The following is a 26,988-nucleotide window of genomic DNA, read 5'->3' on the forward strand; positions in this document are numbered from 1 at the left end:
GCCAGGGGAGTAGAGTGGAGCAGGCTGGGGCCGGGTCACTCCACTTCCTGCCGCCCTGTGGCTGCGTGCTGGGTGGAGCTCACAGAAATTAGACTTGAGCTCTGCTGCGTGTTTTTTCAGTAGATTGCGTGGTACTTTCAGTTTCCATATTGCTGCATCACAGACTTACAGGAAGAGAGAGACACAGAGAGAGAGAGAGAGATGGCTGAAACACAAAGGATTACCATATTTCTTTAACTTCCCGAGAAGGTCCCAGGAATGGAAGCACCCAGGGGTGGAAGGTAAGAGATTTTCTGCTCCAGGGTGGGTTGGTGAAATTGATTCCTGGTGTCATTTTAGCAGCTTCTTCATGTCTGTAAATTCAAGGCACAAGTGATTGAAAATGGTTGCTATGAAGGTCTCGCTGAAAATAGCTTCTAGATACTTCCGTATTTACCATTCGACACTCAGCTCCCCCCTGGTCACCCAGCCAAAGACAACTCCAGGGGCTTGTCGTCAAAACAGTTTTGCCCAAAACATTTGTGTGTGGGGGGGGCGGGGGGGCGGTGCAAAAAATGCAGGTTTGGTGATACTGAAATGTTTTGTGAATTTCAGTTGATTTTGCCAAGTTATTCGTTTGGGGGGAGGGGCACCCTAATTGCAGGAAAAAACAGAAATGTTTCCTAATGACATTTTGTAAATGAAAAGTTTTAGAGTGGCTTTTTGTGTCACAATTTCCTGATTTCTTTAATTCCACAATGACTAAAAAAATGGCAGAACTGAAATGAAATGTTTCCTTTGTCCCAAAACAAAACAGAAATTTAACTCGTTAATGAGCTGACAGGTTTAAAAAGTTCTGTTTTCAGCTCAACCCCAAATGCTTTTTATTCCCCTGACTTTTCAAAATTGCCAGCAAACTGTGAAATCCATTATTTTCCCAGCTCTAGATTCACAGAGTCATAGGACTGGAAGCGAGCTCAAGAGGGTTTTTAGTCCAGTTCCTAGCACTCATGAGAGGACAAAGTATTATTTACACCCAAGGCCACAGGTCGGGGGGGGTCATGCAGGTCAAGTGTCCCCCCAGCAACTGGCCCAGGTGGGGAGTGGACCAATGCCTCTTCCCTCTGCTGGGGTGTTGACTGTCACTAAAACCTGTTTGTGTTAATTTATGTAGCTTTGTATGCAAAAGCATAAAGGGGCCTATTCAAGGTGCTGCGTGCCCCTGCCATAAGTTACAAAATCAGAAATAAAATTAACCAGCTCACTAACCCCGGGCTATTTTCTGGGAGGGCCTGTGTGTTCCAGAGTGGACAGTCTTCAGCCCACTCCCTTTGCTATCAGAACTCAAATGCAGGGCCGGATTAACTTTTTGTGGGCCCAGCACCATACATATTTGTGGGCCCCCATGGGGCAAGGTGCAGGGGGGCGGGATGGTCAGTCTCGAGAGTGAAGGACGGGCTGGGGGCAATGAGGCTCAGCGCAGCGGGAGCAGCCCTGGTCCACACAGCCCAGCAGGAGGGCACGGTTTACAAATCTGCAGCTGCCAGACGCACACCGGCCTGCCCAGCCCTGTGCTGCCAGCATGACCCTTCCCCTTGAGGGTGGGCCCGCACCACACCGCCCCCCTGCCCAGTGCCCCACCCTTATGCCCAGCGCCCCCTGCCCATAGATCTCCCCACTGCCCCCCACTTTCCTCACAGCCCACCATCACAGCTGCACAGCACCCCATATTCCTGAGGGGATTCTGCACCAAAAAAAATAAAAATTCTGCGCGTAATAGTTTAAAATTCTGCAAATTTTATTTGTCCAATAAATAAATGTGGAGGCTCCAACATGGCAGTGAGGAGCACAGGCCACTGGTTGCATGGAGGTGGGAGATCCCTGCAGCCTCCCCCCACCCCACCCCGGGACAGGGACTCAGCAGTGAGGCTGCACCCGACCCTGACACAATGCAAGGGCCAGGCCTGTCCCAGCAACACCCTGGGGCCCTGCCCCCCTGTGCCAGGCGCACAAGGTGTGGGTGAGCAGGCTCAGCCCAGCAGCAGGATCCAAGTGCAGAGGGACTTAGTGTGGGGGGATCCAGGTGGGGGTAAGAGAGTTCGCTGTGGGGCAATCTGGGTGCGGGCGGCTCAGTGGGTGATCTGGATGCACAGAAGCTCATTGGGGGGTTCCAGGTGCAGGGGCAAATGGGACTCTGCAGGGGATCCAGGTGAAGGTGTCTGGGGTTCAGCAGGGGGGTCTAGTGCAGGGGAGGTGGGGTTCATTTGGGTGGGGGTCCAGTTGCAGGTGGTTGGGGCTCAGTGGGGAGGGTGTCAGGGGGGTTCATCGGGGTGGTACAGATGCAGGGGAGGTGGGGCTTATCAGGGTGAGGGTTCGATGGGCCTGCTGAACAGGGGAGCCCCAGCTTCTGCCAAGGGGATGCCACAGGCTGGGCTCCAGCTTCCTCCATCCCCTTCTCTTCCCCATCCCCTGCCCCTTCCCCACTGCCCCATCTCCTCCCCACCTCACCCTCTTCGTTCCCCACTGCCTCTTCCCCCTGCCTCCACTTCCCCCTCCCCTTCTCTTCCCCATCCCATGTCTCTTCCCCACCGCTCCATCCCTGCCCCAGCTCCCACTTCCCCCTCCCCTTCTCTTCCCCATCCCATGCCCCTTTCCCACTGCCCCATCTCCTCCCCACCCCACCCCCTTCATCCCCACTGCCTCTTTCCCCCATCCCCCACTTCCCCCATCCCCTTCTCTTCCCCATCCCATGTCCCTTCCCCACCGCTCCATCCCCGCCCCAGCTCCCACTTCCCCCTCCCCTTCTCTTCCCCATCCCATGCCCCTTTCCCACTGCCCCATCTCCTCCCCACCCCACCCCCTTCCTTCCCCACTGCCTCTTTCCCTGCTTCCCCTGCTTCCTTCTCTTCCTCATCTCATGCCCCTTCCCCACTGCCCCATCTCCTCCCCATCCCACCCCCCTTGTCCTCACTGCTTCTTTCCCCCAGCCCCTGCTTCCCCTGGCCCCTTTTCTTCCCTTCCCCATCCCAGGCCCCTTCCCCACTGCCCCATCTCTTTCCCATCCCACCCCCCTTGTCCTCACTGCCTCTTTCCCCCAGCCCCCGCTTCCCTGGCCCCCGCTTCCTTTGCCCCCTTCTCCTCCCCACCCCACCCACTTCCTTCCCCCCTGCCTCTTTCCCCCTAGCCCCAGCCTGCCCCTGCCCTTCCCCCCCATAGGCACTCACCATCGTAGGGAAAACAGGATGGCTCCCAGCACACAGAAGGGGAGCTCAACCAGCAACACTGCTGGGGCCAGTCAGGGACCCTGTGCCCCCCGGAAGCGGCACAACCAGCCAGGACCAGCAGGGCCATCCCTCGACATTGTGGTGCCCTATGCAGCGGAAGGAAGGGGTGTCCCCAGGCCTCCGCACGGCGGGGGGACGGTACCCAAGGTCTGTGGGGGGCAGGAGCAGGCAGGCCCGACCCCGCAGTCACGGGGCGACGGGAAGTGGAGTGACCCAGCCCCAGCCTGCTCCACTCTACTCCCCTGGCTCCTGCCTTGGGACTTGGGGGGCAGGGGGGAACTGGCCCCCGGCACTCACTGGCGGCAGGGGCAGTTTTCCTGGCCAGCTCAGCCGGCCGGGGAATCGGGCTGGTCGCTGGAGGCTGAAGCAGCAAGTCCGGACACCGGGGCCCCTTCTGAGTGTGGGCCCAGCGCCGTGGTGAACCCGGAACTGCTCAAATGGGGCAGCCAGTGGCAGCTGCGGTAGCCCCTGGCATAAGGTGACTGGCTGACGCCGGCTCCCCGAGTCTCTCCTGGTGACGCTGTTCCGTGGTGGATAGATAATTGAAGGGTCAGTGAGCGGGCGAACTCCACACTGTGTTTTCCAGGTGGGTGCTCTCACCACCAGGCTCTACAGTCCGTTCTGCTTGTCCAACGGACAGACAAACAAACAGAGAAATGCCATCAAGTTGCATGTAGGACCTCACTTTGCTTGGCCAAAATAGAAGAGTACTAATAACACAGTAATGAAGGGGCAGCTTGCCAGCTTGGGTCAAGGGGCCGTAGCTCCCCTGGGGTGATTGGGGACAGATTCCCAGCTGGGATAAAACAGCCGTAGCTCCAGGATCTGGCCCTAGGTCTTGAGGACTTATGGGAGATATAATGGCAGGGTCATAGGGGAGATTAATTCCATTTATTTTTAATAACTGAAATATTTGTTCTCTTTTTCAAAGACAGGCAGCTTAGGTCGATTGAGCGGCTCACAGGAAGTCTCAGTAAAAGTCCATTGACCCAGTAGTGGTTGGGAAAAAATCTCCCACTATGAGCGAAGAAGAATTCAAAGCTGCTGTCCAAGAAGGAAACCTTAAAAAAGCAGCTTCGATAGCACAGCGGATGATCAAGTCACCCAGATTATTCGAAATTGCTGTCATCGGGGAGTCGGGCTCTGGAAAGTCATCGTTTGTCAATGCCTTCCTGGGCTTAGCTGATGGTGATATAGGAGCCGCTGAGGTCGGGGTGGTGGAAACGACAGTGTGGTCAACCATGTATTCACATCCTGAATACCCTAATGTTTTCTTATGGGACCTTCCAGGAATCGGAACGCCAAATTTTCAGTCAATTGAACACAAGATGACTGATAAATACTTGTCAGGATATGATTTTTTCCTTATTGTCACTGCTACACGCTTCAGAGATATTCATGCCAACCTTGCAGAGAAGATCCAGGAGAACATGAAGAAGTTTTATTTTGTGCGCTCCAAAGTGGACCAAGACTTGGGGGCGGAAAAGAGAAAAATAAACTATAGTGAGGTGAGAACCCTGCGACAGATCAGAGAGGACTGCAAAGCCCATCTGCAAAGAGCAGGGGTGAATGACCCTCAGGTTTTTCTCCTCTCCAGCTGGGAATCTGACAAGCACGATTTTCCCCTCCTGAAGGAAACTCTGGATAAAGAACTCTGCCATGCTATGTTGCAAAAGCTGCTCGATACCTCATGCTCGACCCTGCAGGAGAAGAAAACAGCTATGCAGAAGACCACATGTAATCCAGCTACCTTGTCGGGCGGTCCTGGTGCTATTCCTCTTCCAGGTCTCTCTCTTGTTGCTGACATGTCTATCTTGGTGGGTTGCATGAGAGATTACTGCAAGAATTTTGGCCTGAATTCTGACTCCCTCACTGCACTCGCTGAACAGGTTGGGAAGCGGGAGGAAGATCTGAAGGCCGTGATAAGTTCTCCACTGGTTACCGAAATAACAACTGACCTTGTACTGAAGCTGCTGGAAAAGTCTGCAGGTGAGGGAGTGATGTATCTGACTTACTTTGCCTGGAGTATGCCAGTGGTCGGGTCACTGTTTTCTGCACAGGTTTCTTTTGGCACAACAAAGTTTATGCTGGATAACTTTATAAGCGACCTTGCTGAAGATACCCAAAGAGTCCTGGCAAAGGCTTTGGAGGGAGAAGAGAAAAAGTCAAAACAACATCACCAAGAAATCAATTTGCCTGTAATGCATGAAAAAACCCCAACCAATCCAATCTCAGCTGGAGGCAGGTGTGACGCTGGCCGACCAGGTGCCAGCTCATGCCAAGACTCTAGGCCTCAGCCCTGACAAATTCAGAGCTGGAAACCAGTCTGTGTGTGAGGGTTGTTAATATAGATGTTAAGCTTACAAAAATGTGTTCAGACTTTAGGAAATGCTTGTGAGTTGCTGCCTGCCTTAATTTCACTTGTAATGTCTGTATCCCCTGCTCTAGTGGTACTACTTGAGGGCTTTGTAAAACGTTTGCTCTGAAACCGTAAACCCAGCCAGGAAAGAAACCTCATCAAGAGTGAAATACTGGTTTGCCCCGGGAAGGGTTATCTCCTGCCCATCAGGAAGGCTTATTGGATCCAAACAGGCCATTGTGGGACATCATACACCAGTGATTCTCAACCAGGGGTACATGTACCCCTGGGGATACGCAGAGGTCTTCCAGGGGGTCCATCAACTCATCTAGGCATTTTCTAGTTTTACAACAGGCCACATAAAAAGCACGAGCGAAGTCAGTGCAAACTAAAAGTTCATACAGACCATGACGTGTTTACACGGCTCTATAGACTGTCCACTGAAATGTAAGTGCAATATTTGTATCCCAATGGATTTATTTTATAATTGTACGATAACAATGAGAAAGGCAGCAATTTTTCGGTAATAGTGCGCTTTGACAGCACTGTGATACTTTTGTATTTTTTGGTCTGATTTTGTAAGCAGGTCATTTTTAAGTGAGGGGAAACTTGGGGGCACACAAGACAAATCAAACTCCTGAAAGGGGAAGAGTCGTCTGGAAAGGTTGAGAGCCACTGTCATAAACCAAAGACTTTGTTGGTTGTTCCCCTGCACACCCATGAAGAGGGGAGGGGCAGAAGCGCTCATCCTGTCAGCTTAAACTCTGGGGGAAGGGAGGGACTAAAACTGCCAGACAAGAAAAATCATCATCTTTATGTGGCTTGAACTCTAAAAGTGCAAAAGAGCTACATAACACAGGCAAAAGAATCCCAGGTTAGCCTGGGTTACCCTAAGGAGCGTATGGAGATGACCTATTACCACGGTTCCCACCCCATGTGTGCATGTCTGTTTACCTGCGTTAATCTTGTAAATAAGGAATTCTTCTTTCCTTTTCTTAATGAATCAATTCTTAGTGAGTTTATTATAGGAGTGGCCACAAGCGTCATCTTTGGTGCGAGATCTAAAGTGCAATTGGCATGGTATAAGTGACTGGTCCTTTGGAACTGGGAGAAACCTAAATATTGCTAAGTATCCGAGGGGTGGCCATGTTAGTCTGGATCTGTGAAAGCGGCAAAGGGTCCTGTGGCACCTTATAGACTAACAGACGTATTAGAGCATAAGCTTTCATGGGTGAATACCCACTTCTTCGGATGCTAAATATTGCTGTGATTTTTGGTGTAAGTGACCATCCATCACAAAGGCAGGCTTGCCTGGGTGGCAAAATCGAGCAGGGTACCCCAGGCGACTGTCTGTGACTCCATGATTGGGCTGTTATGGTGCCTGAGGAGTTTACACTTGATATTTGGTTTTTGTGAAATCGAAACATAGACCTCACACCCAGTTTGGGGGTTTGTGCCCTATTTCTGGCAGTTTGCCCTGAGGTTGGTACCCATGCCCTTGAGTCTCTCCGGGCAGCGTGACAACATGATACCAAGTTCAGGCCTGGTCTACAGGCAAAAGTTGCACCACTTTAACCAAAATCCCTTTTTTAATTTGATTTAGTTAGACTAGAGCAAACCTCTGAGGACACCTTAAACTGGTGCCTTACATTTAGCTTAATTCATGTGTCATAGAGGTCTCAGCTCTGCTCCTTTGCATGAGTGGAAAGCTATGTGTGAATTATCCAGGTCCTTCCAAACTCTTGCTGATAAAACCTGTATTCTGCATATTACAAAAGAAATTGTTTTATAAAAATTTTTGAGCAGACTTAGAATCATAGAATCCTAGAAGTTCAGGGTTGGAAGGGACCTCAGGAGGTCATCTAGTCCCACCCCCTGCTCAAAGCAGGACCAATCCCAACTAAATCATCCCAGCCAGGGCTTTCTCAGGACTTCTCATTTGTCCTCTTAGTCTCTCTCTCTCTTTTTTTTAACAAAATTAAGTCTCTAGTTGCTGTGTCGACCTCACTCTTAAGTATAGACCAGGCGTAGATGCTGACAGGAGTTTTTGTAGGAACACTGCCTCCTCGAACGACGTTAGCTAAGCGCTCTTCCATTGGCACAGCTGCATCTACACATTGCAATGCTGGCTGTGGGGGGTGGGGTGGCTTTTTCACATCCCTGATTGAGACGGTAGTAAGATGCGGCCCTGAAACATAAACCCTTGGTATCAGAGGCCAGGTATGAGAGCTAAGGCCTGAGCTAAAGTAATGGTCAAGACTTTGCTAACATAAAGCAAAGTTAAGCTGTGAGCCAGAGGCAGACCCTGCTCGCAGAAGCTGGCAAGGAAAAGGCTGATGGTGCATAAAGATATGCTGTTGCACAAACATAGATCTAAAGTGTATTGGATACCAGGACGGTCTACAAATGGTACAAGAACATTCTGATACCATCCACATAGACAACAAGGACAGGGGCAAAAGGCTAGTATGATGGAGAGAGTTGTTTTGTTCGAACCAACACGGACAAGGTGAGAGGCGGCACCTCACTGCGTAGAAGGGTGGTGCATAGTTACGGAAAGGGGTTGCACCTCGATACGCCAGGAACGTTGTGTAACTTGTTTGCACCTGTGTATAAGATACATCCCTGGGGGCGGGGTGTCTCTGTCCGGCCTAGGGGGCAGCGGAAAGTCCCGCCGCTGACTGAGCTGTGTCCATTGCCAGGGAGCACAAATTCATAGTATGCCCTGTCGAGTCTATGGGGAACTATCCCTGCACTTCGTTTGAGCAATAAACCTGGCCGACGTGCCTTCGTACCTTACTAGAGCCTGTGGTCATTCGGGGTCTGCTGTGTCAGCGATTTGCGCAGAGCCGGGGCAGCACACGGGGGGAACGCGCACGCAGCCGACTGTTACCATCGCCCAACACGAGCTGAGTGCTGCACTGGTAACTTCTGACTACAGAGACCTCGCTACAGAGCACAGGTGCGACTCCGTGGGTGCTCCAGGGCCCAGCACCCACCGGCGGGCCCTGCCGATCAGCTCCTTCCTCTCCCTCGCGGTGCCCCCGGCTCGCCCACTGCAGGTCAGCTGTTCAGCAGCAGGCAAGATGCTCTGGGGGAAAGGAGGAGTCATTACGTTGGGGTGGCAGGGATGTTATGTCGGCAGGCGTGAAACCTTAACTAGGCCTCAGCCTGGGGAGTTGCCAGGCTGGAGCACCCCAGCTCCTCCTCCTGCCCTTCCCCAGCCCTGCTCTGCCCAAGGTACCCTGTCTCCCAGGCAGCCAGGTCCTTCCCCCTCCAAGGCTGGAGGGAGACTGACCCAGCTCCTCCCTCAGCCCTTATATCAGGGCCAGCTGTGGCTGCTTCCCCCAATCAGCCGAGCTTTTTCCCCCGGAGCAGGGTAACTGCCCCGCTACACCCACTCTGACAGTGCAGTCGACAGACACGCCCGTAGCAAGGACGCACACAGCCGGCACAAGGAGCGAAGTGGAGACATGCCCCAGCAATGAACTTACTGCAGCGGCTGTTTGCCGACCGAAGCGAGGTTGAGTTTATTTTGTAGTGCAGACGCGGCTGTACATAGCTAAGTTGTAAGTGTAGACCAAGCCTAAGGTTGCAGAGAGCCTGAAACGCTTGCTGTGAGGTGTGAATTGCCCCGTTCATTCCCGTGGGCGCGAACTCAAACACTTGGGATGATCCTGAAGGGCCTCAGAGGGGGTGTCTATAATATACACCCACTTTCGGTTGCTCTGCCAGTGTCAAGGGGCTTTCAAGAGGCTTTAGTGTAACTGCAAATAAAGCTTTTAATGGCCACACTGTGAACTATTTCACTGCTCAACCCATGAAAGAAAGGAGAAAAGGGAACGCATTCTGAAGATCGACACCAGCCAAGCGCACGATGGATAGAACTAGTGTGTGTGTGTGAGTGAGAGAGAGACTCGGCTGGTGTGTGTAAGATGTATACATTAAGCTGTTTAAGTTTGTTGATTTTATTGCCTTATTGGGACCATATTGTTTACATCCTTGCCAAGCCAGGTGCCTGAATTACCCTGATGCTCTCAAAGCTAACCTGAAAGCTGTAATGTTGCTATCGGGGTAAACCCAGGACAAACAGCTACAAAAGGGGGGTAGTAATTAGTCCCAGGGGATTAAAAGGCCCCTCCCTATCCACTGAGGAGAGAGAACCAGGGGGCAATAAGGTTCAGCTGGGAAAGGGGTGGCTAGGGAAGCGATTCGGTTCGGCTGACTCCAACTGCTTGGGACCTTTTAAACCCCTCCCCTGGTGGAAGGAGGGGGAGAGTGAGGGGAGCCGGGAAGGGCTAGTAGGCTGTTTGCAGCAAGACACCAGACCTTCCCAGTAGGGAGGCTGCACTCACTCCCCAGGAGGGAAGGAAAACAGGCCCAAGGGACTGACTGAGGAGAGGAGTAGCAGGACCCTGTGCCACCTATAAGGATTTGCCTTGCCCCAAACCTGAGCCTCCAAGGCTAAAAAGGACGGAGCCTGCTGAGGCGAGCAAGGTATTTTGCCAGACTGTGCACAGCAAAGTTCTTGTAAGTCTTGCTGGGAATCTCCCCCTGTAATGAGACATTCTCACTTGCCCTTGGCAACTGGCCAATTCACACCAACTCCAGGATGGGGGGAATCAAAGGCTGTATACGCTGTGTGGGTGTATTGTATTGGAGATAGCAATTTCTCGCACTACACTGGCTGTGGGGAGGCGGGAGGGGGTCCCAGATGGATCAGGGCTCCTCCATCCGAGGGGACGGGGGTCTCGGGTCTTTGGCCGTGGGAGGGGTGGGGGGGCAGGTAGAAGGGGCGGAGCTGGGGCTAGTCTCCCTGAAATGGGGGCTCCACCCCCGGCCCATGCAGGGATTGTATGTAATTCCATGGAAGAGGGGAACCACAGTGCCTTTGGGATCTAAGAACATTGGGGTGGAGGATTATTAGGTGAATTCGCTCTGGTTGCACAATCTCCCGAGAGCTCCAGTCCTTCCTGGGAAGGGTTGGGAGGACTTGGCCTATTCCTGGGGGTTCCTGTTCTGCGCTAACAGCTGTGATGAACTTGTAACCACAGAAAACCCCCGATGGGGAGTTGCAGGACTGATCAGCTACCAGGGCCCTGCTGGGATTGTGGGTGAGCTCTGGGAAGATTATTAGCGCGGGCACTTTTATTGTGTTGAATGTGTTTTCTCTGCCATGCTTTCACCTTAAGGATAAATGTGCTGACTTAGAATCAGCTGGGGGCTAAGTTACACCTGATGAAGCACAGAGGATGCTGGGCAGCAGTCAGCATGGTTAGCAAACAATGCTGTAGGTGGACTAGACCTGCATCTCAAGCCTTTGAGAGGTACCAGACTGTACGGCGCATGGCAAACGTCTGTAGTGTAGACAAGGCCTAAGATTTTCTGCTCACCACACACTTACTTCCGTGCATGCGATCCAGCACTGACCCGTCCACCAGCCCTGAATTAATGCAGTCTTCTGTGAGTGACGAGGTTCAGAAACACAAACGCTCAGTCCCGAAAGATGCCTGTTTAGTGGAGTATAAAGCAAGTCTGACGAGGGGATTACACAGGCTAGTGAACAGACACACTGTATTCGCGTCTTGCTAACCTACGGTGAGCAGGCTAAGCAATTACCTTTTAAAGGTATAAACCATCAGCTCTCGCCCGGTTTGTAATGCTATTGCTTGAAATGACTGGCTCGGGAAGTGGGGAATGGGAAATGAGGCCTTTTCCCTCCACGAGGCGCCAGCCCCAATCTGGCCCCAGGTGGGGACTGGCTGGCTCAGGGTGCAGAGGGAGGTGTAACACAGACCGAACAGCGAGTGAGGGACTCAGACCCATTTCCTAGCCGGGAGACCTACAGCATTAATAACGATACACATGGTGTTTCTATCAGCAACCGTCTTCTTGAGGTCCCCAGGCTAGTCTGGCAGGAGGCTTGGGACAGAGGAGAACAGCACGAGGGTGCAGAAATTTGCACGCCCCTGGCTCTGCCCCCACTGTGCAAAGGCGTCCCTAAGGCTGCGGGGAAAGCAGCAGCAGCTCCCGCAGCGACCACACAGGTGGCTCAGCTGCCAGTCCAGATTTCTCATCCCGTAACGCTGCCGCTGAGCTGAGATGCCAGGACCTGGGCAGCCCCCCGGGAACGCCCCGTCCCAGGCGGCACGGATCCTGCTGCTGAGTGGTGAACAAGGAAGCGGAGCTAAAAGACTGAGAGGAAGTGAGGCATGCGGTTTTTTTTTAGCCCACTAGCCTTGGAGTGGGGAGACGCAGGGTGTGTTTCTGGCCTGCTTGGGGTCTCGCTCTGTGCCTCCATTTCCCCTCCCACCTTTTGTCCGTTTCTGAACTCTTAGGGGAAGGAACTGTCTTTGGCTGTGTGTCTGGGCAGTGCCTGACATGACTGGGCCCAGATCTCGGCTGTCTCTGGCTGTGTGTCTGGCAGCAGTGCCATTTTAGATTGGGCGGGGGCAACTTTAACTTTGATTCGAGGAGCTACTCAGGCACCTGAAAACTCAAGTGTTTTTGGGAGATAACAACTTAGAAATTAGCTGACGGGAGCACTGCACCTAATTCCTATATAAAGAAAGGAAAAAAATATAAATACAAACACCAATTAAAGCCATATTTTATGTTTATATATACATTTAGAACAATCCGGAGATAATACAGCAAGATATTCCTAGCCAAGCCTGGAAATATCATAAGAACGGCCAGACTGGGTCAGACCAAAGGTCCATCTAGCCCAGTATCCTGTCTTCCCACAGTGGCCAGTGCCAGGTGCCCCAGAGGGAATAAAAAAAACAGTGCTGGCAAACAGAAGCTAGGGACACCATCTCTGTCCATCCTGGCTAATAACTGTAGATGGACCTGTCCTCCATGAATGCATCTAGTTCTTTTTTGAACCCTATCATAGTCTTGGCCTTCACAACATCCCCTGGCAAAGAGTTCCATGGGTTGACTGTGGGTTGTGTGAAGAAATACTTCCGTTTGTTTGTTTGTTTGTTCCTCCTGCTGCCTATTAATTTCACTGAGCGACCCCTAGTTCTCGTGTTATGTGAAGGAGTAAATAACACTGCCTTACTCACTGTCTCCACACCCATCAGGACTTTATAGAGCTCTATCATAACCCCCATTAATCGTCTCTTTTCCAAGCTGAAAAGTCCCAGTCCTGTGAATCTCTCCTCATACAGAAGCCGTTCCTTACCCCCAATCATTTTTGTTGCCCTTCTCTGTACATTTTCCAATTCCAATATATCTTTTTTCAGATGGGGTGACCAGACCTGCACATGGTATTCAAGATGTGGGTGTATCATGGATTTCTATAGAGGCATTATGATATTTTCTCTTTTATCTTTCCCTTTCCTAATCATTCCCAACATTCTGTTTGCTTTTTTGACAGCCGCTGCACCTTGAGTGGATGTTTTCAGAGAACTATCCACAATGACTCCAAGATCTTTCTTGCATGGTAACAGCTAATTTAGACCTCATAATTTTGTATGTATAGCTGGGATAATGTTTTCCGATGTGCATTACTTTGCAGTTACTTTCCTTTACCAGTTTTGGAGCCTTAATACAAGAACTAATAACTTTAACCAGCAAATAACATTCATGCAGAATATTTGCTCAATATCATTGTCATTACCACGTCACACCAATCTCCCACAAACACCCGCACACTTGTTTATTTTCATTTATATTACTTTTGCAAAAATTATAAGCAAGCAAATATATGCACTTTTAATTTGTGAATCTCATTTCTTATGAAAAAGTTATGAAGTCTAAAGTAGTTGTGTTTCTCCTCAAACATGCTTCTGAAACATGGAATGACTAACAAATTGAAGAACGAATTCGTTTTGGCACTATCTAAACAAAAAGGATAGTCAAAAAGCTTTTAAAGTGATAATTGGAAAGAAAATATTACAATAGATTGGCCAACACGGGTTTCCCATCAGCTCTGACACACCTGAAGGTGTATTTCCAATATATAAAAATATGACTTTTTCCAGTGGCCATGTGTTTTCTTTTCTTAAGTTACTCAGTAACTAGAAATAAAGTCTTAAACATTGTAATCTATTTCTACAATGCATTTGATATTTCTCCAGCGTAAAGGAAAATGAATTTAAAAATTGAACTTTTAGCCTCTGGAAACTCTTCAGTTCTATTACGTAATATAGGAATCCTAAGTATGTATCTACAGTGATGTTAGAGGGGTTTCCTTTCACCCCCTCCCCTGGTTCTTGTCTCGCATGCAAAAAGCAGAAGACCAGAAGTCCGAAGTGCAGCCAATGCAATGTTTATTGGCATTAGTTCCAAGCAAGCATATCCATAGCTCTACATGCCGGCAGAGTCTGTTTCCCCCTTCCCAGCTCTGACGCTGCAGAGCCGGACCTGTGTCCCTGTTCCCCATTCCCACCATCTCCTTCTTAGCAGCCCCAATATACCTGCTGTGCTCAACCCTAGTCACACCCCTTACAACTTATGGTCATGTTCCATTTTGGGGTGTCGTGAGTCTGGGATCTTCGTCCCACCTCTTTTGTATCCCATGGGAGGGGTAAGGAGTGAGGTTGTTTTCTGGCCAAGGCCAGGCTTTTAGTGTTTCTTATGTCTCCCGCATCCCTCTTGCCTCTCCTAACTAATTGCTTGACCTTGGCTTGAGAAATGAGCCAGGCAGCCTTTCAGTGTATGCGCATATATTACTCTCCCACCATGCCTTGTAACGATTTAGCTCTATCCCTTATCTCTTCCCGTTATACTGCCAAACCCATTTGTCCAGACAGAAGCGACACACATTGTCTTTGTTCGCACATATTAGTAAGGGTATAAAAGTATCAAAAATCAAACCCAAAATTCTCTCTCATGCTGACAAACCAGCTATATACTAACAATGACCCAACTGGATCATTCTTAACTGTGCCTTAATGAAAATACAATATGACACTAGACCTCTTAAATGTTAAGAAAATTTGCCCTCTAAACAATGTCCTTTCTAGCGCATACTCACATATTAAGGAAGTTAGGAAAGCAACCACTTCTAAGGCTGTAATAACCAGGGAGGATTAAGACCCCTACAGGAACCGTTTAAAAAAAAAAAAAAAGTCCCAGAGGTCCATAGAAGAATTTCAGAAAGAAACCATTTGTATTTGCTGATGGAGACGCCAAGGTACGGACAATAACGTCCTCTGATTTCCACCAGGAGTGACTGAACGTCTCAGGGCAGCACCGACGGTGACAGTGGAAATAAAACGGCCCAGCTTTGTGGGGGAGACTCGTGGAGATCAGCACGTACCAGGTCCCTTCTCTGGGCCAAGGCTGGACAGGACTTGCCCTCCCCTGGCTCCCATCCCACCAGTGGGGGAACGAGGAGCTATTTCCCCACAGGAAGGGCTTTGAGTGCCCTCTGGTGCCGGGTTGCTAGCGCTGATGCTGGCTGGGGGGGCTGATGGGCGCCCAGGCTCTCAGCCGCCCAGCCGGAGGGGGCATGTGGGGAACTCATTATACCCGCTCTGCTCCGGGTGGGGGTGCACAGAGCCATACGGACAGTTCTCAGCTGCGACGACAAAGCTGGGGAATTTACAGTTCCCACAGCCCGGAGTGGGAGAGGCGGGGTGGGGGTGGGGACAGCCTTGTGCCAGCAGCAACTTCTCAGCCCCCACCCACGGCCTTCGCAGTTCCTCTCCTGTTTGCACGCCATTGTGATACGGACCTGGGGTGGGGGGTGGGCAGGTGCCCGCCCTCTGTAAATAGTGCACTTGCCAAGCGGGCATGTCTATTCTTAGCCCTGCAGTGCACATCCAAGTCAATTGACCCGGGCACTAAGAGCTGGTGCCTTGGACCCTTTTTTTTTTTCCTTCCTTTGTATTTTCTCCCTTCCCTCTGGACAGGGACGATAAACCTGTTTTGTTTTGTTTTGTTCTCCCGTAGGCTGCAGCTCTTTAGCAGAGCTAGTGCGGACGAAGTGCCATGGCTGAACGTCAAGTGCCTTCCCGGCGTGTTCCGGCTGCGTGCACTGTTGGCAGAGGTGGATCTGGCTTTCTACGACAGGGTGATGCAATTTCATGCTCCACCCAGAATTCAGAAGGTCTGTAGACATCTTCCCAGACCATCACACCAACCCTCCAGAGGAGCGGGGAAGGAACTGTGACTCCCTGGCCAGTGGACTCCTAATAAAGCGTAGGCACTTGATTTTTCTGGCAGAAGGACACAAAAATGGGACATGGGTCAAATTCTCTGATGGCGTAAATTGGAGCTACCTGGGTAGAGTTTGGCCCCATGTTGGCTCCTACAATGTCACTTTTATCTTTTGCAAAATGGGTAAAGAACTCTTTGAGAGAGCCCGCTGCAAAGCACACGCCCTATGATTGTGGAATTCCTTGGCTAACGTTTGCTGCAGGTGTGGGAAATCAAACTTGTCAGGGTCCCAGCTGGATATAAGGAAAACATCTTTCTCTCCTCCCAGGCGCGATATACAGTCCTCTCTGATCATCTGCAGGGCGCTCGCCTCACGGCCGTTTCTTCTCTGTGCAGACAACACGTCCGAGTCCACTTTGGAACGGACAAAGTAAAACCTCTTGCCCAGCATCTGAATCTCCTCCACAAGTCTGGTGTCGGTATCTGTGAAGCGCTCACAGGAGATGACAATGAGCAAGTCGTACTGTCTGAAGTGACGCTGCGTAAGGAAAGTGTCTGAGGGACAATTCCTTGTCCCGATCCCTGGCAGGTCCCATAGCGTTACGTTGGGGTGTTTGGGATGTGAATAAGCCTTGGGCTCCACCATGATTCCTCCTATCACCCCAGTATCAGCAGCACCTGTATCCTGTTCTTTCAGACCCCGGGTGGCATTGACAAAAGATGACTTTCCAGATCCCGTCTCTCCGACTACAGCAACTTCGAGCTTTGCATTCTTGATGGCCTCACTGACTTCTTGCAGCGCGGAAGCCAGCCCTGACGGGTTATTTGTTGCAACAGCAGCTTTCAGTTCTGCAATGTCTCCTTCAGAGAGCATGTCGAAATCTTCCCAAACCACATCTGTAGCAGCTCTTTCCTGTTGTTCATGCTCCTTTGGCTGCCGGTCTTAAGGAAAGGGAATGACACATTTCAGTTATGGATCGATTCGTTTCCACAGGCAGTATACAATCAGAACCAACAGCTACACTCAATATGATCTCTAGTCAATAGGCAACAAGATTCTGATGACATTTAAGGAAGGCTGCTTTTGTCACATGCGAAAGCTCCAGCTCATTATGACCTTGATTCAGCAAAGCACTCGAATCTTTACTGAATTCTCTAGAAGCTCTGGATTTGTGGGGCCTGGTTGTTCTTTCACCAGGCCTGGCACATTTGTCCCCCTTCCCACCCCACAAAGAAAAACAATTTTCAAGGGCCCCCAACCCATCGTCAGGACGGCCCTTTTATGTACAAAGTTACCCAGTGCTAAGCAGTGGAATTACGGCAGATTGAAGAGGCTTCACCCTTTACATAAATCACAGCAAAATACCAACACTGAGGCCAAATTTTACTTTTTTAAATTCTTAATTTCTAAGATTTCCCAGGGATTGAGTTAGCCTCTGGACTCCTGGAAAGTGGTTTGTTTTTTAAAAATAGCAATATCCCGGGGGGCCCAAATTACTCAATTCTCCCCCTCCCCAATAATTGGATGGTAGAACTAGTCCTGCCTGTCACTTAAATCAGTTCTGCTTTCCCTGAGAATCATGGGGAATTAGGTTCCAAAGTGCCGCAGTCATCCTACAAAATGGGACTCAAGCGCCTAAGTCACTTTGGCACATTTGAAAATTTTAATCGTGATCTCCTGACTTGCTCTCCCGAGCATACTGAAGTGCCCAGGGTCAGATCCTGAGCTGGTTTAAATCAATGTAGTTCCAGATCTGGCACATTGTCCTCTATCTTCTACCAGCTTGAACAATTCCTCATCCTAATAAACGAGTGGCTTTGTCCCGTCTTAATTCAGCTAACTATCAAGTCCTGCTAGGGCCAGAGGCTGATTTGGGTATAAACCCCCAAAGCATGAAAAACACAGTATTTTACCCAAGGAGCTGGAAGACTGTGTGTCACCATGTTCCATTACTCGAGAGCCTCCAGGGCATCTGGTGGTAACCTCTCCATAGGGCTGTGAGTTCAAGTCTGTTGCCTAGAAAAGATTCACATTTGGGGAGAGGAAAGAAAATCTGTGTTAGGAGCTATGGATCCCCAGCTGTGCTGTGCATGACATGTGGCTTGTTTGGAATCATAGCAAGGGGACTTTCTATGAAACTAACACCTTGTTACAGCACCAGACTTCCCTCCTGGCTATCTTTGTGTATTTCTCTCTTCCCCGATGACCTAAATGCATCACATGTGATGCAGCTGCTCTGGGTACATGGGTGGTCTATCTGTTCTGTGCCAAATAGGGCAACTACATAGCCCTCCTTCTCAGTAGCAGCTGAGCATCTCCCAGTCATTCACGAAATTACCCTTGCAACCTCTTGTGAGATACGGTCCACGTTATTAATGGAGTTGAAGGGCAGGATTTCCAAAAGCATCTTAAGGACTGAGGAACACAATTCCTATTGAAAGGCCCTTTTGAAAAGCCTTTCCAGAGGGGTTTGCTCTGTGTGGCAGAACTGGGAACCCCCAACATATGCAAACAGGAAGGAAACAAACATGTCTTGTGCCTCACCTGTAAGGAGTAGCCAGGTGGTGGCAGGAGTGTGTTTGGCTTTTCTGACTCACTGGCTGTCAACAAGTTTGACTCAGGCTGGTCTCTGCCCTCCTGCTGTTTCTGTTGGGGCCAAAACTGAAAAGTCCTTAATTTCCGCAGCAGGGAGGGATGGTGCTTCTTAATAATAATACATGTTATAATTGCTAACGGAAGTAAACACAAGAAGACCCAGTACACAACTGATGATGGCTGGTCACTCACAATGCCTGTAAAAGACAAACAGAAAACAAAATAAAAACTTTTGGATGCTATTGGCATAATCTTAGTATTTTCCTTCCCATCTCTTGTGCAGCCTAGCGTCTGGTTCGTTTTTCCCCTGCCACTGCATGTTAAGCAGCAGCTTTAGTTGAGGTATCCGCAAGGCCTCTTGCTTGTGTGGCTATGGCGGGGTTCAGAAGCCAGCAATGCGCATATGGCTCATATTAACCCTATGGGGAAGCAGGGACAGCCTGGACCAGATCTATGGAGCTAGAACCTGACAAGGCTGGGGAAAAGGTTAAGGTTACATCGAGGTAGCTAACCTCAAGCACTTTTCTCAAGTGTAGGAAAACCCCTCAGGGCTTGTACTATACACTGTCCCGTACCTTCGACTGTAACTTGCATCCGCACAGAAAACCGTCCCAGTTCCGGCTTGACATGGCAGATGTAGAATCCCTCATCCTGGCTGCGAACTCTCCTTAACGTCAGGGACGCATTTCCCTCAGGGAATCTCTCCGGGTGGAGCTGTGTTCTGTTCCTGTAAGTGACCTCTTGTCTCTGCAACGTGTCCATCCCGTTATAATAGCTGTGAACCAGGAGATCCGGCCCCTCGGCTTCTTCCTTCTTCCAGGTGATGTTCAACAACTGGCGGTTTAATCCAACTTCAAAGGAGCAGTTCAGGGTGACGTCCTGCCCCAGCTGAGCCACGATAGGGGACTTCATTTCACGCTTCCCTTATGGAGAAACCAGGCTCAGAATTATTTACCCCAGCTCCAGAGGCAATTGTCGGTCACGTTTTCCGTTCTATTTTATAGAAACCAACCAGCCATAGTAACCCATACGAACATGCCACACTCGTAACATGCACACAACACAACAGACACCCCGCACACCCACTACACACAGTCACGCCGCCGTCACAACTCTCCAAGCCCACCACACTTACATGACACACACGCACAATGCTCACACAGCACACGCCGAACAACACACACAGACCTCCCACGTTACCAAGAAGACCAACAGGGTTATACACCTTCGCGTTTTCTCTGCAGTAAAGCGTATGCACCCACGTACCATTTCCTTCAAAATTCACACCCACAGAAAGGCCTAGAACATTACCAGTGCTCCGCCTGGGCTGTGAGGGGGATTTGAACCCGTGACCTTTGGAACCAAAAGCACGCACCGCTGTCACATGAACTGAAGGAACAACTCCAACAGTGGATACCGCTAGGAGGCTATTGTCTCTTTAGGTGATAGGGCCGCTGGCGGGGGACAAAGGCAAGCACTGCGCTTGTGTGGGCTAAACCTATGGGGAAGAACACAAGGCTACACAGTGGCTGAAAGTCAAGGCCAAACGCTGCTACCACAGACATGGCCTGTGTCTGCACTGTGGGGTTGTGGGGCGTTAACCAGACCTGGCTCTGCTGGGGATCACATTGTACACAGCGAGTGAGTGGGTCTCAGATGACACAGGCAGAGGAAACCTACTTAGCACTGCCAGTGAAATCTCCTGGGACCAGGCTCCCAGCTCAGAGGTGATGTAGCAGAAGTAGGAGCCCTCGTCCTGGACGCGCACGGCCCTGAGTCGCAGGGACGCGTTTCCTTTCTGGATTCCCTTCGGGTACAGCTGTGTCCGGCCCCCGTAAGCTTTGTCCTGTCCCTGCCACAGGTCCGTCTTCCCATAGTAGCTGTGAACCAGGAGATCTGCTCCCTCGGCTCTTTGCATCTTCCAGGTGATGTTCAGTCGATGGAGTTTTACCTCCAGTATGTGGTCGAAGGTGCAGTCTAGGGTGATGTCCTCGCCATCCTGAGCTGTGATGGATGGCCGTGCTCCAGTGACTCCTTAAAGGGAAGCAAAGGTAGGTGTGGGAGCCTTTCACCTTGAACCCCCATTTCCAAGCCCTCCCCAAATATCGGCATTGACTAGCCTGCCACCATCGGACACGTGCATCCGTGGAAGGTGGTCCCCATTCCCAGAGACACATGGCCAGTGCACAGTTACTAGTTGGTAACAAAAAGCATCAGAGCACCGCCAGGTACAATTCCTCTGTTAACCCAGCTGGGCTGGAGGAAGTCCCTTGTGGACACAGCTATCCCAGCCAATCGGGGTATGGATCTGGCTTGTTGCGCTCACAGGGGATGGTTTTACTGCACTATGCTGTGGGCCGGGCCACACGAGGAGTGCTCTGCTGGGATTGTATCCTGGCCAAGTGCTCCTAGTGCAGACCGAGCCTGCGTCTACACTCGCGGGTTGTAGACGTTAACTAGACCCAGTGTAGGGGGTATAAATAAGCTGCAGGGCCACGGCAGGACAAGTGACGGCAGCAGAGACCCGGCTTAGCCAGGCTGAGTATGTGCCCACTGGCTGCAGCTCTTGCTGTCTGTATGACTGCACGTACCCTGCTTTCTATACTCGCCCCAGCTGTCACTTAACTGCCGCGAGCTGGGGAATGGGACGCCCAGTTCACAGTGTAGACAGAGCCTGTGCGGGCACAAGTGTGTAGTGTAGACATGGCTGCAGTAGTATAAAGGGGTTTCAAACCAGTGTAGCTAGTTCCTGTATGTGAAGGGGAATACCCTAGACCAGTGGTTTTAAACCTATTTTTCTGGGGACCCAGCTGAAGAAAATTGTTGATGCCCACGACTCAACGGAGCTGGGCATGAGGGGTTTGGGGTGTTGGAGGGGCTCAGGGGTGGGGCTGGAGATGAGGGGTTTGGGGTGTGAGAGAGGCTCATCCCCAGCAGAGGGTTGGGGTGTGGGGTGAGGGCTGTGGGGTGGGGCCGGGGATGAGGGGTTTGGGGTGTGGGAGAGGCTCAGGGCTACGGCAGAGGGTTGGGGTGTGGGGTGAGGGCTGTGGGGTGGGGCCGGGGATGAGGGGTGCAGGAAGGGGATCCCGGTTTTGCACGGGCTCAGGGCTGGGAATTGGAGCGTGGGGTTCGGGCGTGGGCTTACCTCCGGCGGCTCCCGGTCAGTGGCGCAGCGGGGGGCTAAGGCAGGCTTCCCGCCTGTCCTGGCACCACGGACCGCGCTGCACCCTGGAAGTGGCCAGCAGCAGGTCCGGCTCCTAGGTGGAGGCACCCAAGAGGCTCCGCACTGTTCTTGCCCGCAGTCACTGCCCTCCCCACCGCAGCTCCCATTGGCCAGTTCCCAGCCAATGGGAGTGCAGAGCCGGTGCTCACGGCAGGGGCAGCGCGTGGAGCCCCGTGGCCCCACTCCCTAGAAGTCGGACCAGCTGCCGGGCGCAGCGTGGTGTCAGAACAGGTAGGGACTAGCCTGCCTTAGCCGGGCAGCACCGCCCACGGGACCTTTAACAGCCTGATTGGCAGGGCTGAGCAGAGCCGCATGGGTCCCTGGGTGCTGGGCAAGGCAACCCAGGGCCTGACACGCTGCGACCCAGTAACGCTGCACGAGACTGGTATTTGGCAGCTTTACATCGTAGTCGGGGCACGCGCTCTAGGGGCTGTCCCAGTATAACTGTATCAATGGAACAGCACATACATAACCGACATACAGCGTGGCCCTGGCGGGGGAGGTTTTCAGGGGCTATAGCTACCCCAAAATTTGCGTTAGCCCCCCCCATCGCCACCTCTCCCAGACCTGGGCACCCTGCCAGGAGCTGCCAGCTGCTCTCTGGCCGCCCAGCCCCCACCGCTGCGGCAGTCTCCCCTTCTTTGGGAAGCAGTTCAGTGGCTCGCCCGATGCCAGAGGTGGCTGTGCCCACGTGGATCTCCGCTGAGCCGGGGCGGGGGGGCAGAGACCCTGTCTGGGCCGGTGCCCCGGGCTCAGGAGTGGGAGCTGCAGCTGCTGCGGGACTGAAAAGTGTTCAGCTCCTGGGTGCTGGTCTTAAGGAGACTTAAAGCACGTGGACGCACTCACGCGGGGCACACACCGCCTCCCTCCCACACTCCCCAACCCACAGTCTCACACACACACTTGTGTTGTTGTTGCAGTTACTTCCTGGTACTTCCTGTCGAAATGCTCAAGGCAGATATATTCTCTGGAATTCTATTCTTCCAAAGTTTAAGGATTACCGTCCTGCGATTTTCGCTGTTTGGCTGCTCTGTGCGGTTCATCATTTTATTTCTCTCTTATGCTTAAATGTAATTCTTTCAGTAGTGAGGTCTGAAATGTCTAACCTGTCCTGGCTGGAGCAATTATCATTATTACTTTTATTACCCTATTGTGCTTTGTCATCCATTGTTCAGTGGGGTACAATCAAATAATAGTTTCCATGGGAGGCACATGCACCCCCCATTCGGGGAGGCTAGCCCCCTTCCCCACCCCTTTCACCCAAGGCCTTGCCCCTTCTGCCCAATGCCCCGCCCCCACTCCGCCCCTTCCACACACACCCCCTCTCACGGAGGAGCCCTGAGCCCAGGCTGCTAGGGGAGCTCTGAGCCCCGCCGCGGCTTGGTCCTGGGGCTATGGCAGTGAGCATTAGTGGGGGTTTGGGGAGGCACCTCCATTACCCACCGCCCATGACAGGACCCTTCTAGAACGTAAATTTAGCTTGTGCTCACCTTTGCCGTGCCAATTTAAAAAAATTAGCTAAACACGTAATTTTAGACACTGTGCAGATTGTACAATTATTTGCAAATTGTATTTTTAATTATATCTGTAAAATAACTTAAAATTCATATGCAAATAAAATCTGTATTGTCTCCTGATTGTTCTAAACTTATATATAAACTTAAGATATGGCTTTAATTGGTGTTGGTAGCTATATTTTTCTTTCTTGTAGAAAGACTTAGATACAGGGCTCCTGTCAGCGAATTTCTAACTTATTATCTGCAAAAAAACTAAATTGGTTAGTCTCTAAGGTGCCACAAGTCCTCCTTTTCTTTTTGCAAAAAACCTAGTTTTCAGGTGCCTACGTAGCCCCTTGAAATCACCATTAAAGTTGGCCCCCGGGGCCCCCCCATTGGAAACGGCGCCATTGGCACAAACTGGGACCAGCTAAAAAAAAGGGGCGGGGGGCAAACCCAGTAGGGAAATGGACAATTAAAGCGATCCCAGATCGCACAAAAGAGGCAGGAGAGTGAAGCAGGAAGTACCTACCATAGAGAGTCCACAGAGCCGTCAAAAGCAATGACCAGCCAGGGCTCATTCCCACTCTGCTTCTGACCATTTTGCATCTGCAAGAAAAGGAGATAAAATGCTCTGATGAGCTGCATTCCAGACACCAGCCCCTCGGGACACGGACACAGACACTGCAGCCCTGGGTTCCCATCCTGCTCACCCCAGCCGGGGCGGAGGGTCCCACGCGGCTCCCAGAAGCAGTGGTATGGCCCCCCTCCAGCTCCTATGCGCTCCAATGGCCCTGCTCCAATGGGAGCTGCAGGGGCGCTGCCTGCAGACGGGGCAGCATGCAGAGCTGTCTGGCCGCGCCTCCGCCTAGGAGCTGGAGGGGGGACATGCCGCTGCTTCCGGGAGCCGCTTGCAGTAAGCGCCGCTCAGAGCCTGCACCCCTGAGCCTCTCCCCACGTCCCAACCCCCTGCCCCAGCCCTGATCCCTCTTCCGACCACCAAACCCCTCAATCCCAGCCCAGAGCACCCTCCTGCACACCAAACTCCTCATCCCCAGCCCCACCCCAGAGCCTGCAACCCCCAGCCGGAGCCCTCACCTCCCCCCCGCATCCCACTCCCCAACCCCAGCCCGGAGCCCCTTCCCACACCCTGAACTCCTCATTTCTGGCCCCACCCTGGAGCCCGCACCACCAGCCAGAGCCCCCACCCCCCCCATGCCTCAACTCCAATTTTGTGAGCATTTGTGGCCCGCCATAGAATTTCTCTTCCCAGATATGGCCCTCGGCCCAAAAAGTTTGCTCACCCCGATCTAGAAGCTGTTTTCAGGGAGCCCTTCATAGCAGCCATTTTCAGTCAGTTGTGCCGTCAACTTACAGACACGAAGAAGCTGCTAAAATGACACCAGCAATCAATTTCACCAACCCACCCTGGAGCAGAAAATCTCTTACCTTCCACCCTTCCTTCCACTCCTGGGACCATCACGAAGAAGTTAAAGAAATATGGTAATCCTCTGTGTTTCAGCCATCTCTCTCTGTGTGTGTGTCTCTCTCTCTCTTCCTGTAAGTCTGCGATGCAGTAATACGGAAACTGAAAGTACCACGCAGTCTATTGCAAGCTCAAGTCTAATTTCTGTGAGCTCCACCCAGCCACTTTTCAATTGATTTTAGGCGTGCCCGATCAGTGTCTGTGAGTCCCGCATCGCCCCCGGGAGCAGAACACGATGGGGCTGCCCCTTCGCCTCCTGCCTCATGCTGCCCTTACCCCCAACCCCCGCCCTCACACCGCCTCTTCCCTGCAAGACCACACGCCCCCCCGCTAGCCCCTGTGAGCCGGCTGGCTGAAGCGGGTGTTGATGCGGGTCACGGGTCGGATGCACGTTGTTTCTGGCACCCGCGGATCCATAATTTTGTGTCCATGCAGGGCTCTGAATATACAGATCACCCCGCCTGCTGTGGGTGCCCGGTCAGGCACATGCCCCTCCACGCCTGCTCCCAGGCAGTCCAGAGCAGAGGTGATCCTACCCCCCTTGCCATGGGGACCCTCGCTGGGAAACCGCCCACAGGACACATTTCCACCCCACACCAGCTCTCCCCCCGCAGAGACGAGACTTACAGGGCAGCTGCAGCCTGCTCATCCCCCCCCAGAGGCGACATGTAGCTGTGTCTAGTGAGGGGACATATTCCCCCCCCACGCACACACACACCATTTCTCCGGACACCTCTTGAAGGGCTAAAATCCATATGCTGTTTATGTTACAACCTGATATATAGACTGTGTCAGCTCTTTTAACAGGCCCAAAATCCAGAGTTTGGTCAAGAAGACAGAGGCCTAGCAAATAGTGAACAATATTAGCTAAGAAGCAGAACAAAGGACAACCTTGCTTTTCGCTAAGATAAGCTTGGTCAGCAAGAAGCCAGGTGGAAATTATAATTGGGGGCTTTATCTCAAAGTTGCGAACAGACCATGGGATTGAAAGGGGCCCTGTTTCTTCTGTAGAAGAGGTGCCTTCCTACACACCAGTCTTGAGTTTATGGAAGAGGTTCAGACATATCAGTATGAGATATGATATCCTCCCTCTCACAGACGTGCACCTCTCCTCCAAGTCATTGCCAGTACCTGCCTTAGAAACACAAATGAATAATTAAAAGACAACCTTTATTGCTAGTTACTTTTCATTTGTCCTTTTGCTTTAACTTCTAGGTGTGTACCTGTTGGACAATCATAGAATCATAGAATATCAGGGTTGGAAGGGACCCCTGAAGGTCATCTAGTCCAACCCCCCGCTCGAAGCAGGACCAATTCCCAGTTAAATCATCCCAGCCAGGGCTTTGTCAAGCCTGACCTTAAAAACCTCTAAGGAAGGAGATTCTACCACCTCCCTAGGTAACGCATTCCAGTGTTTCACCACCCTCTTAGTGAAAAAGTTTTTCCTAATATCCAACCTAAACCTCCCACACTGCAACTTGAGACCATTACTCCTCGTTCTGTCATCTGCTACCATTGAGAACAGTCTAGAGCCATCCTCTTTGGAACCCCCTTTCAGGTAGTTGAAAGCAGCTATCAAATCCCCCCTCATTCTTCTCTTCTGCAGGCTAAACAATCCCAGCTCCCTCAGCCTCTCCTCATAACTCATGTGTTCTAGACCCCTAATCATTTTTGTTGCCCTTCGCTGGACTCTCTCCAATTTATCCACATCCTTCTTGTAGTGTGGGGCCCAAAACTGGACACAGTACTCTAGATGAGGCCTCACCAATGTCGAATAGAGGGGAATGATCACATCCCTCGATCTGCTCGCTATGCCCCTACTTATACATCCCAAAATGCCATTGGCCTTCTTGGCAACAAGGGCACACTGCTGACTCATATCCAGCTTCTCGTCCACTGTCACCCCTAGGTCCTTTTCCGCAGAACTGCTGCCTAGCCATTCAGTCCCTAGTCTGTAGCTGTGCATTGGGTTCTTCCGTCCTAAGTGCAGGACCCTGCACTTATCCTTATTGAACCTCATCAGATTTCTTTTGGCCCAATCCTCTAATTTGTCTAGGTCCTTCTGTATCCTATCCCTCCCCTCCAGCGTATCTACCACTCCTCCCAGTTTAGTATCATCCGCAAATTTGCTGAGAGTGCAATCCACACCATCCTCCAGATCATTTATGAAGATATTGAACAAAACCAGCCCCAGGACCGACCCTTGGGGCACTCCACTTGATACCGGCTTCATTATCTATGGATTCCAAATCAGAATTCAACATATATATATATTTTCTACTAACACACTTTATATGTTGTTTAATGGAAAACACCTGTGTACTAATTAAGTGTCATGTGTTAACCTGAAACCATGGGCGGAGACATTATGTAACCTTTTAGACCATTGGCCACTGTGCTTATCTTCTCTTGCTGCTAGACCTACCCAGGGGTTTGGGACTGCCTACCCCGT

The 26,988-nt window shown here is 51.4% G+C and overlaps 2 protein-coding genes across 2 annotated transcripts; one reads left to right on the forward strand and one right to left on the reverse strand.

Moving 5' to 3' along the window:
* Window positions 1-9,414, forward strand: LOC140902843 (interferon-inducible GTPase 5-like). Its single transcript, XM_073323411.1, has 2 exons — window positions 1-281; window positions 4,195-9,414. Exon 2 carries the CDS (start codon window positions 4,283-4,285, stop codon window positions 5,564-5,566), a length of 1,284 nt encoding a protein of 427 aa, XP_073179512.1. The 5' UTR covers window positions 1-281; window positions 4,195-4,282; the 3' UTR covers window positions 5,567-9,414.
* A 3,662-nt stretch (window positions 9,415-13,076) lies between these two features.
* On the reverse strand, window positions 13,077-24,831 carry LOC140902842 (uncharacterized). Its single transcript, XM_073323410.1, has 7 exons — window positions 24,500-24,831; window positions 23,583-23,659; window positions 20,012-20,365; window positions 18,907-19,254; window positions 18,281-18,528; window positions 17,650-17,752; window positions 13,077-16,677 (listed from the first exon to the last, which is right to left on the reverse strand). The coding sequence occupies exons 2-7, from the start codon at window positions 23,650-23,652 to the stop codon at window positions 15,887-15,889; spliced, it is 1,914 nt and encodes a 637-aa protein (XP_073179511.1). The 5' UTR covers window positions 23,653-23,659; window positions 24,500-24,831; the 3' UTR covers window positions 13,077-15,886.
* Between the last annotated feature and the right edge of the window lie 2,157 nt (window positions 24,832-26,988).

The sequence above is a fragment of the Lepidochelys kempii genome, chromosome 24 (genome assembly GCF_965140265.1).
Source record: "Lepidochelys kempii isolate rLepKem1 chromosome 24, rLepKem1.hap2, whole genome shotgun sequence".
NCBI classification, from domain to species: Eukaryota; Metazoa; Chordata; order Testudines; family Cheloniidae; genus Lepidochelys; species Lepidochelys kempii.

What these genes read in the sequence shown, in the direction of transcription:
- LOC140902843 (XM_073323411.1), top strand. Translation starts at nt 4,283, where the DNA reads ATGAGCGAAGAAGAATTCAAAGCTGCTGTCCAAGAAGGAAACCTTAAA.
- LOC140902842 (XM_073323410.1), bottom strand. Translation starts at nt 23,652, where the DNA reads ATGGTCAGAAGCAGAGTGGGAATGAGCCCTGGCTGGTCATTGCTTTTG. An exon ending in GATTTCACTGGCAGTGCTAA is followed by an intron (nt 19,255 to 20,011) that starts GTAGGTTTCCTC and finishes TTTCTCCATAAG; the next exon opens with GGAAGCGTGAAATGAAGTCC. An exon ending in GATGCAAGTTACAGTCGAAG is followed by an intron (nt 18,529 to 18,906) that starts GTACGGGACAGT and finishes TGTCTTTTACAG; the next exon opens with GCATTGTGAGTGACCAGCCA.